Genomic DNA, 16721 nt, shown 5'->3' with positions numbered 1-16721 from the left:
TTTTTTTTTTTTTTTTTTTTTTTTTTCAATGTTCCTTTAGCCCTTTTAAATATCTATAAACACAATATTTTCTACATAAGAATTTCTAGTATGAATTTTTCATTTACCGAATTACCGGTAAGTTTTCCGAATGTTTTTTTGTCAATTTATCGGTTAACCGGTAAATCGGTAAACTGGTATACAATCCCTACAACTCACTACAAATACCATTTTACTGGAGGTATGATCAGAAGAGTAATTAAATTATGAAATGATAAAGGAAAAGATGTATCAACATTTTGATGTAATTTTGGAACCATTATGATAGCCAGTAAAAATAGTCAAACTTTTTTGTTTCTTCCTTATATTAAACAGAGAATCATTTAGTATCTGTAAATTAATAAAGACACAATCTTGCTTTGTAAACAACATTGTTATCAAATTATTTTTTATAGAATGGTTTTTCTGTTTTACAGTTCCTGAAGAGGGCCAATAAAATAGTGGCTGAAAAATGTTAGAATATTGAATTTCTTTGCTGGAAATTTTGCATTGAGGTGTGATTCTCTACATGTACATGTACAGTTCCAGTTTTCTGGTAAAGTTGGTGCTTATTGTTTTAACATTGTTATCATCAAATCATGTAATTTTTAAACTGTCAAAGTCTTGTGTAGACATCATCGCTATATACAATTCATATTGTTTAAGGTATTTCAGTTTAGTGTCAGTTTCACAGGTATACAAATAGTAGTGCTACATCAAAATTTGACTGTAGTTTAAAAATTATAAAAAACATTTTAAAATATTAATAATGTTTTTGTTCAGTAAACTTTAAAAATTAAAATTTTAATTATATCATTACTTTCTTTTTTTCCTAACACTAAAAACACAAAAAAAAATTAAAAATGTGTTTTTATCAAATTTAACTTTCTTATAATTTTCTAGAAAACTGCAAGTAATTTAATATTAGCATGATTAATTTTTTTATCTATGGATTCTAAAGAAACAGAGTAACCATGAAGAATACTATAATAAAGTTTACATAAATGGGCAATATTTCATCTAATAATGTAATAATAAGTTATAAAATATTTAACAGAAAGCATTGTGCTTTAATTACCAAGAAGTAAAAACAATTGGGATTTTATATGATTTAATTGATTTAACTTATAATAAAATTTTAGTAATTCAAAATAACTTACTAATAAAAACAGAAGCCATCTACAGGGATATCCTTTAACATTTAATTTTGTTATATAGAAGCAAAGGTCATTGTATAAAGTTTATTTATATAAATCATCATCATTATTATTTTTAATTAAATTAATAAAATATTAAACAATCCATTTTATTAAAATTTAATTTATAAAATTTTTGTATTATAATGTTGTTATACTTGAAAATAAATATTTTCTTTCAGAAATGAATAAAATAAATATTAATTAACTTAAGAAATAGGATAAACTTTAAAGAAACTAAACTTAATTTTAAATTGCTTGTTTTAAATAAAAACCAAAAATTTAATTAAATGTCATTAAATATTATCTATTATTTATAAATTAACAATAGCATATATATAATTAAGTAACTAAATCTATAAGGTTCAAATTCCTTCGATAACTTGAACAAAACATTAAATATTTTTTTCAGCAACAAAACAAAATTGTTGCTGAAAAATATATTTAAGGTGGTTTCAAGCTAAATTACTTTCAGCTTACATAAAAGTGTTTCCTTCAATAATATTGATATTACTTATAAAATAACATATTTAAACATTACTCATTTTACATAAATGTTTTTGTCTTTAGTTTTATACCATCAACTTGAAGAAATTCTGCAGTCAAACAAATGTAACAAAGTAAAATTAAGAGATAGTTGTTGATGTATATTATTTTCTATTTTTGGCTCTTTCCACTTTGTGAGCACTTTATTCCATACCCATTAGGCCCATAGTAGAGCAGCCAAATGGTAAGAGACAGGGCCTAACATATGCAGAATTAGCTGACCATGAGAAATTTCTGAAGTTGTTTACCCGGATTTGATCATAGATTCTCTAGAGCAATAAGCTAACACCTTAACTTCCTCAGCCATTTGGCTGGCAATGGTGATGAACTGACCACATAATAAGAATGGATAATGAACAACACTTTAAGCAAGTTTTGAATGGAAGCTCGTTGAAAGAATGTAGAAAATATTTTTTTACAAAATTACAAATAAGCAAGTGACAGATTAGAACCCAAGCTGGAATGATAATGAAATTGACATCATACAGAAAAAACTGGCAGAGTTTTACATAGATCTCATATTAATTAACACAAAAATAATGAATGATATTCATGTTCATTTTAACTGTTAAGAGCATGCAGATGTTGGACTCATGCAGTCAATATGGTAATAACTGACTCTGTATATTATATATTATATAATATAAATCAATATTAATAAATTTCCTGATGCAAAAATCAGACAAGGAATTTGGATAGTCTAAAATAAATGTAATTATTAACATTAATGCAAGATGATGCCTAAATGCTTACCTTTAGTCCAAGTTACTTTATTTTAATAATTAAAATCTAGCCTAATTATAGCCCAAAAAAATCTGGCTTGGTTGTTATTTATTTTGTAAAGAGTGTTACAAAAAATTAATCAGCATTCATACAGTGATCGTATACATCATGCCAAGTAAAAAATCTTTTGACTACTCAATCATTTCTGAGAGAAATAATCAAACAAAGACCTAGAATTTTCAAGAGTTTGCAATCTAAAGCTTAGTTCACACTGAGCGTGATTCACTGGCGAAAGCAAAAAACAGAGCAAATAACCGGTCAAACATAACTCATTTGACGGGCTATTCGCATCAACGCTTTCCAGAGTCAATGGTCAAGATTGTATAATGCAGACAGTTAAGGCTTAAAAGGTGATTGAAATCTCTAAATAATAATATTTTGAATTAATTTACTAAATAAAGATAAATTAAATTAAATTTATTTACAACAACAAATTAAATGTTCTAAATGACTTTTAAATAAAAAAAAAAATAAAGTGGTGAGGGAGTGGAACAGTACATCAGAGCAGTTAAACAAAATGAAGTGAAAAGAAATATGACTTTTTCTGTTGAAGATTGTTTGAAAAAGTAGAAAATATATATACATTTTTTCACTCACAAATATAACGTTTGTGAGTGGAAAATTTAGATATTCATCTGTGTCATTTTCAAATTGCAGATATGGACAAATGGTGTCTATTGCATCTGCTGGATGCTTGACAATAGACTTAGACAGCTGAACATATCACTGCTTTCATTGATGAAATCATTTTTGTTGAGCAACATTCTGACTGATCCTGACACTATTGTGCAGAGTATGACATAAGAGTTTAATTTATGATAACAGCAGCACACATATATACAGTCATAAGTAGCCAAGACACCACTTTTTCTAATGCAAAAAGAGTAAAACAGGAGCCAAATTTGGCACAAAGTAGTCAAACAGGAGCCAAATTTGGCACAAAGTAGTCAAACCTGGCATCAATGTATGCACTTCCTAATATACAAACTAGCATGTGTTTGCATGGAACTGCATACATTTAAAGGGATGGGTGTCCTTAAACTTTAATCCTTATTTTCTGAGTACAGTAGAGTGGTCTGCTAAAACCAGATGTTAGAATTGCTCTAAAATCAGAGGTTAAATGTGTCTTTGCTTACTAGGAGAAGAAAATCTATTCTACTGAAAATGGAACATTTATTACAGTATCACTTTTTATTGTTCTCTTCAAAAAGTGTAAAAAAACAACCATTATTGGAAATAGGGTTATTTCTTGAGCATTGTAAAGGTAATTTACAGTTTGGTTTAATGAGTTCTGATAAAATTTTTGCTTTATCATGTGAAAATTATCATTGTGACAATGGTATTTTGCCATGGCAACAGCAAAATTTGCTTTATTGGTGTTTGTTTTAAGGTGAGTTAACTATGTTTATATACAAGATGTGTATACATATTTAAGATAAAACATTTTCAAGTTTTGAATATTTTCATTCATTTTAAATTAATAGTAAAATATTTGTACAAATTAGTTTATTATTATTTTAAATATTTTTGAATTAATTAAACAACAAAAATTCATTAAAAAATTTTAAGATTATCTGTAGAAAATATATTCATACAAAATAATTCATATTTGTTTAAAAAAAAAATGAAATATGTTCTAAAAGTATTACTAGAATAATAAAAGTCATCACCATTACTAAGGATGTCCATTCAAAATGGAAAAAAATGTTTGTTGTTTTAAAGTGAGTGTTATTATTGCTGGTTTTAGGTCATTGAGTTGGTTATCTTGTGAAACTAACCAGTATCTAGTAGACATTCATTGTTAAAAAAATTTATTTGTACTATCCATCAAATTAATAAGAATATCAAAACAAAATTCTAAATTTTAAAACCATATTATTATATACCTAAAAATTCTAGAATAATAAAGGACATTTATTTTCAAACAATACACAGCACATATTTTCAAAAAAATACACCCAATATGTTTCTCTTCAATCTCCAAGCATCTTTGAAGATGAAATAACATGATTCTTCAAATCTGAAACTGCATTTGGGGGTCAGGTTATTGTGATGAGATGTTGATAGAATAACATGACTCCTAATGCATTGTCTCTTTCCCAAATAGACAGAAACATTTCATCTGTAAGATCTAACTGTCAGAGAGAAACCAGTTGAGAATTATTTTTGAAAATATTTGCTGTACATTGTTTAAAAATAAATTTCTTGCTAAGATTACAGACTTTTCAGACATTCTGTATAAATAAAACAAATGAAGTTAGTTTTCTAAAATGGAATATTGAAATATTGATAATCAAAATAAAAATTTGTAATTTGTAAAAATAAAAATAAACAATCTAATAAATTTATTTAAAAGTATCATAAGATTCATACCCAAGATTGATGAACTTCCATGTATGTCTTCATTTGATGTCATGTTGATAATATTTCCATGATATTCGTCTTCCACTGATGTATCATCTAGTGAGGCCATGGAAAGCCCTCACAAAATGGTTTTTTCCTATTAAATAAAATATGAATAGATTTAATACATGTGTTTATATATAATATTCATGTTTTATATATATATAACAAAATCTTGCTTTATGGATACCTCTGAAGTTCCCCTGTAACAAAACTGCTCAAGTTTTAATACAAATCAAACTCCATCTTATCTTAACCACTCACTTAAATGGCCAAGATTCCATATTTTCATAGATTGACCAGCATACCAGAAACCCAGGGTTACTGGCAAGCCAGTTACACTGCAACTACAAAATAAAATTAATCAGATCTAACAAAACTACTAATTAATTAAAATTTAATTAACAAGTAGTTTTGTACTTAGAAAATGTTTTCTTTAACATTTAATGTTAAAGAAAACATTCTTCTGAGTACAATAAAATAACAACATTATAATTTGATTGACTATTTGACAGGAAAAGAGTTTTTGTTTACAGGGCAATAAAACAATTAATGACTTATTGATATTAGTAGTAGTAAGTCAATGTGAGGTACAATGACAATCTACTAATGTCAGTCTCAGCTCACACAATGTCCAATAGCTCACACTGACAATTTACCTGACCTTAGAAATAACACCTTCCTCTCAAATTTTACATAAAGCTGATGATAGCTGAATAGGTTAATAAGATAAAATAATTTACAGCAAGTTTCTGAAATTTAATATGTTTCTTTTTGCATTTTTGAATCAAATTATAATAAAATAAGCATAAAACAAGCACTTTTGGCATTCCACAAGTATTTTACATCATTAGAAAGAAGACAAAATAAAAAAATTAAACATATAATCATAGTTTTTGATGTAATGCTGAGTTTCAAAATTTTAGAATAAAAACAAATTTGTTTTTATGTGACATAACTCATTTTTTTAATGCACCTTCTAGAGAGGGATGTATAACCTCACTTAAACCAGCATTTCCTTAGGATAAACTGGCATGTCAGTTTTCACCATATTTCCATATGGCGATTTCAGGATCTCCCTGGACAGATCGACATGCTGGACAATCCATGAAAATATGGTAAGAGTATCCCTAAAGTGAAATTTATCCTCATTTATGTGGCCAATCAAATAGGAAACTCCACAATCCTAAACTCAACATTATTGTTTAAAGCCAAATCTTGACAAGCTACTGAAGTTTCTGAAAGTTGTTAAGTGTTACAAAGAGATTTGATCACTCATTTATTTATTTATTTATTGTAGTATAGTTCCTGGAATATTTTGTCACTGTTGTTCTGATAGTTAAATCATTACATTTTGTACAAATATTTATTTATTCATTTACTTATTTCATGTACAAACTATACCATGTGTCATGGCAGTATATAGCTTGTATGGCTCTTGCACCAATAAACTCCAACAAACCAAACCACATCACCCCACAGATAAACGATGTGCTCAATTCCTGCAATAGATAGCAGATTTTTCCAAAATTAAGAATATATTGGAGTAACTGCTCATTTGTTAAATCCATGCCTTAAAAGGAACACAACAATGATATAAAACATTTTCTTCTGAAAATGACATTCATATCTTACTTCTGGAAGCCTATCTCCTACATCCAAGTGATCATAAGATCCACCTTAACATCTAGAAAGGTTGGAAATCTACAGAGGCAAACAAGAGGACAATCAAACAGTTTTCACCCATTGAATATCTCTCTTTTGTTAGGTGTCTTCGCAATTCACACAGCATGAACTACCTGTATACTCAGTACTCTCGTGACCCTCAAAGCCCTCACAAAATGGTTTTTTTAATTCCACACTGTGTACATATACTTTTCACTCTGCTAGATGCTTGTGAATGTCCAAACCACTGGTATTTGAAGCAATGCAGTAGATTTGGAATGTACCGGCAAATTGCAACAGCAGAGATATCCTACTGCAACAGAAGATAGTATTGTTGGTTTATTGAAAGTCAAAATTAGATGCTTAGTTGGTATCAATTTGCCATCTCAATGAATAGAGATGCATCAAACTGCAGTGACACCTTGATCCAATAGTCCAATTTTGAATATCTGATTCATCTTCAGACATCAGATCTAGCTCAGATATCACACCACGTGATGAGTTTAAACTTCCATGTGGTGTTACTGTAATTCCCATGTCTCCCAAAATCTTCATTGCCTAAAGCTTTGTTGATTGCTGAGAGGAGGCTGTTTCTATAAGCAGGTACCCTGACCTCAATTTCTGTATTTTTTTCAGATGTCCAGTGGTCAATTTCAAATAATTTTTGAATCAGGAAAGGAGAAGCCTTAGATAGAGGTTCAATCAAAAACTTCAGACTATGAGGCGTTATATAGAATTAAAAGAAATATTTTAATCTTGCAATCGCTTTCAACGTAATTATGTACGTCGTCTTCACGCAATTCAAAATCAAATAGAAAATTCGAACAGAGCATTTAAATTTAAGCATTAACGATATTAGCCGTTTTTGGAACCTAACTATTACAAATAAAATTTAAATCTTAGAATTAAAAACATTTAAAATTTGGTGCGCATGCATTTTAAAAATAAATAAACACCGATTGGAATGGGTATTAATTAAGATCATTGAAATTAAGAAACCTTTTTTTGTAAATGCGAAAAATTGGTGCGCCTTGCATCTTAACATGCATAATATAAGAGCCAATTAGAATGACTATTAAGTAGATAGTTAGATTTAATTAAGGCTATTCTACTATTTAAATAAGGCTATTAATAAGGCTATTAAGTAGACTGTTAGATAGAGGTTTTTCTCCAGTTGCGTGCACTACTAAGTAGGCTAGCTGACTGGAAATTTTTTGTTGTTGTTGACTTGTCTGGACTTTTATGTTTTTTGAATCCATGATTAAGAAATAATTATTCAGCTCCTAGTGACCCCACCCACCATGGGTCCCAATGAGGAGATACCATCACATGGGAGACTCCCATAGACTATCACACCAGTTTCCCAGGAGCTATACCCTCACAATGCAATCAAGAAGAGCATATCTTATCTGATATGACAAGACTGTCAAGAATAGACATGTCTGTCCAGTCTGCATCAATCAGTTGAATCTGAGCCAAAGTTGAATCAACAACCAGCCAATTGACTCAAATGGAGCCTGATTTGAGCCTCCTATTTATTCAAAACAGTGTGTTGGGAACATTATGTTGCTTCTCAACTACCAGGATCTCCCTTTCCAGCATATAGTTCACCACGCATGGCAAACATAGGGGTGAACATTCAGATCCCAGAGATGGTAAAAAAGAGTTACTAAACTATCTCTGGGAGGTCCCCTCACTGCAAACAGGAACCCACTTCAAGGGGTGTGGGGTCTTTTGTGTTTATGAGATTATATAAATGCATTCTTTCTAAATGCAATCATCATGTTGTTGGCACTGGCTATTTATTGTGCCCACCAGTGGCCAAGTGGTCTTCGTACCCTGAACACTGGGAGTTCGGTCGTGGGTTTGCACCTTGTTCAGATGGGCTGGCCATGTGGAGTTTTCTGGGTTTTCTCTATGTCTGTAATGCCTAAATAGGGGCCAGTTTCCCTTAAAAAGACCTCCCAGAAGGCATCCCCCTAGGCAGATTGCCAAAGTGTTGCATTGCCATAACTTAACAAACAAACAAACTGCTATTTATTTGTATATTCCAACAAGATGATTGTATCTAATCATTATGTAAATGCTTGTAGATCATTGGATTCCTTTTGGTACAGGATCTTTCATCTGGTAGATCTACCAATCTTCTTAAATGTGATGAAGGAGTCCTGCAAATTCAACAACCATATGTTTCGATTTTATGAAATCATTCATGTTTTTGTTCACTTTCAACAAAAACTTATCCACAAGGACCTGAGTAATGCTAAGTTTAAGTCCAAAACATTGTAAAAGAGATTCAATGTACATAAAAACGGCATAAACTAGAATTGCATGATACCGAATATTTTTTCTGGTTTGGCAAATTTTTGTTTTAAACGAGTTTTCTTAAAAATAGAAAACCACTTCATTCCAAAAAACTTTTCCAATTTAAGCAGGTTTCCATTTTATTCAGGTTCCATTTTGGACATGTTTACTGTACTTGAATTATTACATCCTATCATGGACATCTTGACAGTGTGTGTACACTCATCTAATTAAAGCCCTAAAGACTTTCAGTTTACAGTGCAAGGAATCTTGAAAGGCCCAAGTAATGAACAACAGGTTGTAGTCAGTTTTCTAAAAATATTAGTCTTAATAGCACTGCCTCTATAAAATAAAGATGTCCAAAAAGTGTGCTTGAGAGTCACTCTCCTTTTCAAAGTTTAAAATGAGATTGTATGGGTTGGCTTTAGCGGAAGAAATAAATTCACTAATTTTAAGCCATGTTCTTCAACTAATCAATAAGTTGTCAATATAAATGATACATGTCTATTTATTTATCATAAGATAATTGGAAGCTAAAATTTCATTTATAAAAATATTTAAACTTGGATAAAACAAAGATTTCATTTAAATTACTTTTTTTTATCATTAAAACAATTAAACAAATACTTTGTATTAATTGTTTACAATTATTTATTTCACTGAAGTATCATGTTTCTTTTCTATAAATTGTTGCAAGTCCAGATTCTGGAGTATTGCCAGAATAAACTTAAACTTGGCAGCTTGATAAACAATTCTTAAACTTTAGAAATTAAATACATCAGCATGTTAAATGATGTTAATTTTTTAAAGTATCTATTTTGATAGAAAATTTGAGTTTTAGTAGAAATGGGAAATGAAGAAATTTTAGGTAGGAGCAACAAGGTGAACCTTAAACATGATGACAAAAGAACATTTTGAGGATTGTAGAAAAAAAAAGGATGACAACCATGGTAGGGAAGATGGCATTGAAGAAATGTAGGGAGATTAAGAAGATGCATATCTTCTTACTTATTTAAAAGTGCAGTTATTAGAAGGCATAAGAAAGGATGAAAATATATCAATGACAGAAGGATTATGAATTTAAAGAGAAAAGTCTAGACTTTAACACAGTTAGTTTCAAGATAGAAAAGCATTGTCAGAGGTGTGAAATTGGATAGTGAAAGAAGCAAAAAGAAACAGTAGAAAATACAGAATACAAAGCAGTAGAATTTGAATGATTTGGAAGAATAAAGGATTGAAAAAAGAATAAAAGAGGAAGAATTCTATTTGGAAGTTTAACACAGTATTATTATTTTTATTATTATTATTTGTCTCTTGTGATAAATAAACTTTTCATTATGGTACACTTTCTAATCTTTAATGGTTGTTTAAAAGTTTAAACATAAAATACAGGTGCATTAGTGCCTACATTTTTTATTGTGTAATTTTAAAATTTGTATAAAAACATTTTTGAGTAAATTTATTACGTTTTTTCATGAGTTTCTTCCAGAATTTGAATAAAATCAAAAAATATGTTATGTGAAATTTCTATTTATAACTCAACTTAGACTTAATTTATCTTAAATGACCAATAGTTATTGATATACAAGTGAAAAATTTACTATTATAAATTTTGTTAATTTGCCAATTATTTTTACATTTATCTAAGAAATTTTTGCTCAAAAAAGGTTTGAATTGAAATTATGTTTGAAAAACTTTCTTAACAAGTGTATACCCACTTAACAATACAAATTACAATTGTTAGTGTTATTGAATGTAATATAGCAAACTAGATTAGACTATGACAAAACTAGATTAATATAATGTACAATAATTATAAAAAACTTCTCAATATATTATAGTATATACTAATTTGATCTTATTTTGTTATAGCTGTAGATTCTCATTTAGCTATCATATTGTCATCCAAGTGTGGACATTTATTTAAAACAATACGTAAAATGTTGATCTAATGAAATTGAGGGACCATCAAAATATTTTTGTTATACTGAAATACTGTCAAAAATACAAGGATAAAAGAAATTTATTGATGATAAAAAATCCACTTATATTTTGAAGTAACAAAGTTTTTAAAAATGCAATTTATCTATTAGTATTTATATGGAACCAAATTTCACATTTTCAGAAAGTAATTTATATTAAATTAGAATAAAATTTATTCTATAATAAAAAATAATGAAAAGATATCACAAGCAAATGACTAAAATAGCAATACAGTAGTACCAATTAGTTGGAATCCTGCCTCTTTAATTGTTATTTCTGCTAAAATAAGTCTAATTTTTGTGTGTTGTTTCTTTAATTAAAGTTTTTTCAATAAAATCCAGTACTGTGACACATTTCAGTCGACCATCAAGCACATCTTTTTGTTTAATTTCTTTTTGTATATTATCTGATATTTTTATTATTCTCTTCCAAAGAAAATTGTTTTTGTTTTTCTCCATTTTTTCACATAAACTTAAAAAGAAATAAACTGTAGAGTAATAGTATCAAAATGAAACCATAACTAATTATTAAAATTAGCATTGCTAGTTGAACTAGACATTAAAATTAATGTTGCCAGACTGTTTGACATAATATTCATTATTTACTAATAATGAATGATTTATGCATTTATAGATTTTGTTATAATGAAACTATTCTTTTGTAATGGACAGAATTTTTATTACATTAAACTAAAATTTTTGTTATAACGATATTGGATAAACTTAAACCTGTTGCATTGAGCTTAATAGGAAATTGGCGGGGGATTCAAGATATATTCATAATACCAAAAATTTTGTTAAACTGGAATTCACTATACCAACAATTCACTATATATGTGATATACTTCTACTAGCAAAGAGAATCATACCATATAATGATAGGACTATTTGTTAGCAAATGGCTTCAAATGGAGATGTGGCAAAACAATAGAAGAGTATTATTTTTATTATCTACAGTATAAATTATGCTTATGTGTGCTGATGCTGAAAATTCTCTGAAGATTCACTAACAAATATTTAAAAATCTATATAAATAAAATTTTTTCTATATTTCTGAACCTTTATTTTTATTTTTTGGAAATGACACTAAAAACACTTGCATCTAAATAGTGATATATAACTTTTATCAATGAATACTTTAGAATAAGCATATATTAGGTATAACTAAATCCATAATATCACAATACATATATACAGTGTGAATATTTTTTATTTTGTGATAAGAACAAATTTTAAAAAGTTTATATCTTTTTTACAAAAAGCAGAAAAAATGGAAATATAACACACTATACTATATACTATATATGATCTGATATACTATAGATCAAGGGTCGCCGAAGATATAACATTATTGGGAGGTCGATGAAAAGACTAAATCTTACAAATTTTAAACCAAATATTGTTAATCTTGCTAAGGATTATCAAGCTTATCCATCTCATTGATTGTCAGTTACAAAAATTATTATTAACATATGTACAATAAATGTAAAATATGTAAAATTAGAAGATATATATTAAAATAGTAAGAGCGTTTTTTTGCTTGTAACACTCTTTTTGGTGGGTGTCAATGTGAGGTTTCAAAAAGTTGTAGGGGTTGACAATCAAAAAAGTTTGGCGACCCCTGCTATAGATGATGTGAAATAGCTGCATACGTTATACCTTAACAATGATTAAATTTATTAACATTATGTACTTTAATTAAATAAATATATACATATTCTAATATTCAACTTTNTACTATACTGGATTCTTTAATCGAATGTTTTTAAATAAGAACGTGCTCAGTTACTAGAATTTCAAAAAAAGGAAGGTAATCACGTGCCTTTCAAATTATAATTTCTTTATAATTTATATTCGTGGAGATATGTTGTGCGCATCTCATAATAATCTCATGTATCTTATAATCACGTGCTGTGTCTAAAAATATAATTTTAATTAGTAGCGATACGATTTTAACTAATCACGTGCCGTTTTTAAAAATAATTTTAACTAGTAGCGATACGATGTGCGTATCCCATAATAATCTCATGTATTGTATAATAAATTACGATTCATCATCCAATAGATACTGCCACACTGTTGAAAGATTCATTTCTTCTTTAAGATTGATGCAGGTTGATTTGCGATCTGCTTCGATTAAAGAATCCAGTATAGTAAATTTGGCCTGAAGAAGAGCCCAGGAGGGGCATCGAAAGAGTTTGCCAATCTTTGTTTGGAGTTTTCACGCCGGATATTAGTTTAGAAGTACGCATATTTGTTTTATATGACCCGGTGTGGGAGAAATGGGAGAAATCCTTGGTTATGTAGTGTTCTTTGTAGTGTTTGTGTTTAGTAGTTAAATTATTTTGACCCAACTGAATTTGAATATTTTTGATTTCATTCCTTTATTATCCCAACTCTAAATAAGTGCTCGGGTAAGACGGTGGTATGAGGACAAGAGATTTGGTCTTGTCGGCCCTGACCAATGTGACCCCATTTTGCTGCATCCAACGGTTTGTGCATCATAATTTTGTTCTCAATTGTGTTATTTCATAAGGCTCCTTTGTATTTTTAATTCTGTGCATGGCCATCCACCAGTAATATTCTGCTCTTAATTATAAGAGTGCACATGCACTCGTCCACTCAGCAAGCTCGTCATGCTGAACTGAGATGAACTACTCATCACATAGCCATGGGTACCCCAAGCTCACCTGTAAATTGATCAACGGGTTTCAATGCTTCCAAGAAGCACTCCAAGTCCACTCCCATAATGAAGACTGACCTGACGATGAAGAAAGGATCCCAGTTACTTACAACCTATATCTCAGATCAATATATACAGAGATAGCTAAGAAGCACCACATTCGCATTGCGTACAGAAGATGTCCAACTGTATTTAACATCCTTCATAATGGAAAAGACATTCCTAACCAGGACAGACTCTCTGGAATCTACAGCATCCCAATTAAAAATCACAGATACTATAGAGAACTCATTTACATTGGCTCTGCAAAGCACTCCTTGGGGATTCAAATGAAAGAGCACATCACGAACATACAGCATACCAGGAACACCACTGCTCTTGCCATTTATGCCAGTGATCCTGATATAGAACCGGATTTTAACCAGGCGAGAATTATCCTCACCTCACCACACACGGAACATCTAAGTGGTTGGAGGGCATATATATCTACAAATCCAACCTTAGCAACACTTGTATCAACCACAAAGAGGAATTAAATCTGTCCATAGCATGGCAAGTGCTAATGGACAAAGAACTATAAATTCTCAGTTGCTACCATCTACAGGGCGCATACCTAATGAGATGTCATCAAATAACATATATTCAAATTTCGAATAATGTTCTTATTTAATGGCATTCTAATGGAAATTTGTCACTGCCTGAAGAAGAACCGATAAAGGTTAAAAAACATTTGTGGAAATCTGTTTTTCGTTTTTTTATGTTAATTTCACACAGGTAACAGGCTTTGAAGTACATAATTAACTTTACTCTGGTGTTGGGTAGCGTGGATTTGCAAGGAGGCACACTTCCGTTTTAGATCTAGTTGCTGCTGCCTCCATATTTATTATTTAATAACTTTGTCAAAATGAACAAAAATGTATTATGTGATTTGCTTGAGTAATTTCTGGATTATAAAGTCTATGCATCTGATGATATCAGCAGTCCTTCAGCGATGTGCCTGAACTCCTCCATACAAGCCAAATAGCCAATAGGTGCTGATGTAAGCAGTATGAGTCACTGAGTCAGCCTCAATCAGAAAGAGGGAAAAACATTTGCAGCAAAATAAAGATCAAGAATCATGACAGAAATTAATTTTGTGGGAATATCATGTAACTAATGTGTGATTAATTTAATGGTTTATTTATTAAGATACCAACTACAGTTTTTAAAACTGTTGTACTAAAATGGATACATTGTGGTTGAAGCTTGTGATTGCCATATGCTTGTTCTTACTATCTGGAAACTATAAAACTTCAGTAACATTGAGCTACCAGTAAATATTCACCAATGGAGTAGATTTTAGGCATATATGTTTTCTATATAGGCTATATTGGAACAGAAATAGAGGGTAGGAGGTTCACATTTACAAATTGTAAAAATAAGCTCCACCCTATTATACAAACACACTTTTCGTACATTTCCAGAACTCAATACATCAAACAAATGTTTTTGGCTCTATTTACAACCTTCCTCAGGTTAGAAGCCTCCAAATACAAAAGATGTTACAATCTAAAATGGAATAATTATTCCATTTTAGAATGCAACATAACTCCATTTTAAAACATTTGTTCAATGTATTAAGTGCTGGAAATGTATGAAAAGTATGTTTGTATAATTTAACTAAAAATTCCAGCTTTTAGAAGACAACTGTGGTTTTTCTTCTTTTGCATATTATGGCAGATGAGTAGCTCCAATAAAATGTCAACTTCACCAGAAAAAGACAGTTTTATTCCTGAGGTGTATAAAAGGTTGTAATGATGTTTAGTTTCTTCTATTTTTTAAATATTAATGTCATCCTGGCCAATGTGTTAATGGTTTTCTTTGCTCAGAGGGTCATGCTGAGGAATTTTTGGGATGGAAAGAAAATTGTTGACACAAAGTATCTGGCTGAAGGAGAAAATCAATTCAGTGAATTATTAAGAAACTTCGTGAATATTCAAAAAAACATACTTCAGGCCAGAAAGATTATTAATTTTTTTTTGCATGATAATGCAAAATCTTTCTGTAGTAAGAAAACAGGGAAAATACTTAAGAACCTGAAGTTACAGTTTATTCTTCAATCTCCTTACATTCAAGATCTGGCACCATCAGACTTCTAGTTGTTCCTAAAATTAACAAAAGCATCGAAAGGTCAACACTTTTCATCAAATGTCAAAGTTATAGCTGCCACATGAGAATGGATGATGGAAAAACTATAAAGATATTTGAACATTTGGCAGAAGTGTGCCATTCTAAATAGTGATTATATTGAAAAGTAAAATGTACATTTTACTTTTCAATATAATCACTTAAAATCTTTTCAATATAATCACTTAAAATAAATGATTTTTACTGCTTTTTAACAGATTTGTCACATTAGTCTACTTCTTTCCAAACTAATTTTATATAAATAGACTATATGGCTGTCATTTTCAATAATGATGAGATTTATGATCATCATTATCAAGAATGATAACAATGGTGATAAATATCTCTCTGTAGTAATTTTTTTATTATTTTTGAATTTCTAGAAAAAAATTTGTTAACAGATTTCTACATCAATTAACATTTCAACATTCATTGATTGAATTATTTTATATAATTTTTTTGTTGTTGCAAAATATTACTTAAAATTTCTCCGACATCACCACAACATTAACCAAATCTTAGTGTTAAATTCTTTTCTAAAATATGATATTTTACTTATCAATTTTCATTACAATTAGTTGTCAAAATAGTAAATTTATTTACAATTTTGTGTTGTTTTGAATGAATAATAAAGCAATTATGTACAGTTCAAAAACTGGAATACATTATTACACCATAATGTGGAAATAAAGACTCATAGTAACTACTATATAAATATAAAGATCAAAGTTTAATGCTAAAATAGAAAATAAGGAAATGTGCATTTTTATTGCATTAAATCATTATTTTAAAAATTCTCATAAATAGGAACAGAAAATTAATAAGATAATTTCACTTACAAAAGTATGTATACCATATTATACAACAATAACTTTTGACTTTTACAATTACAACTTTCATTAGACTAACAAATTATCAGAATAGTTAGATAACGCTTTCAATTTAAGAACAAGTACAAACAAAACATATATCTAG

General features: G+C 29.3%; 1 protein-coding gene across 1 annotated transcript in view; it reads right to left on the bottom strand.

The window, feature by feature from the left end:
* Nucleotides 1–16721, bottom strand: part of LOC111614682 (nuclear receptor subfamily 2 group C member 1-A-like) — a 69403-nt gene that overhangs the window by 45099 nt on the left and 7583 nt on the right. Inside the window, exon 2 of the mRNA XM_023356050.1 lies at nucleotides 4917–5043. Within this exon, the coding sequence (XP_023211818.1) occupies nucleotides 4917–5016 (100 nt within the window). The 5' untranslated portion in view covers nucleotides 5017–5043. The remainder of the gene's footprint in view (nucleotides 1–4916; nucleotides 5044–16721) is intronic.

Source organism: Centruroides sculpturatus, unplaced genomic scaffold (genome assembly GCF_000671375.1).
Source record: "Centruroides sculpturatus isolate CEXI.00-Female unplaced genomic scaffold, Cexi_2.0 scaffold81, whole genome shotgun sequence".
Classification (NCBI taxonomy): Eukaryota; Metazoa; Arthropoda; class Arachnida; order Scorpiones; family Buthidae; genus Centruroides; species Centruroides sculpturatus.
The sequence above is the reverse complement of the archived record's forward strand: the minus strand, read 5'-3'. Positions and strand labels throughout refer to the sequence as shown.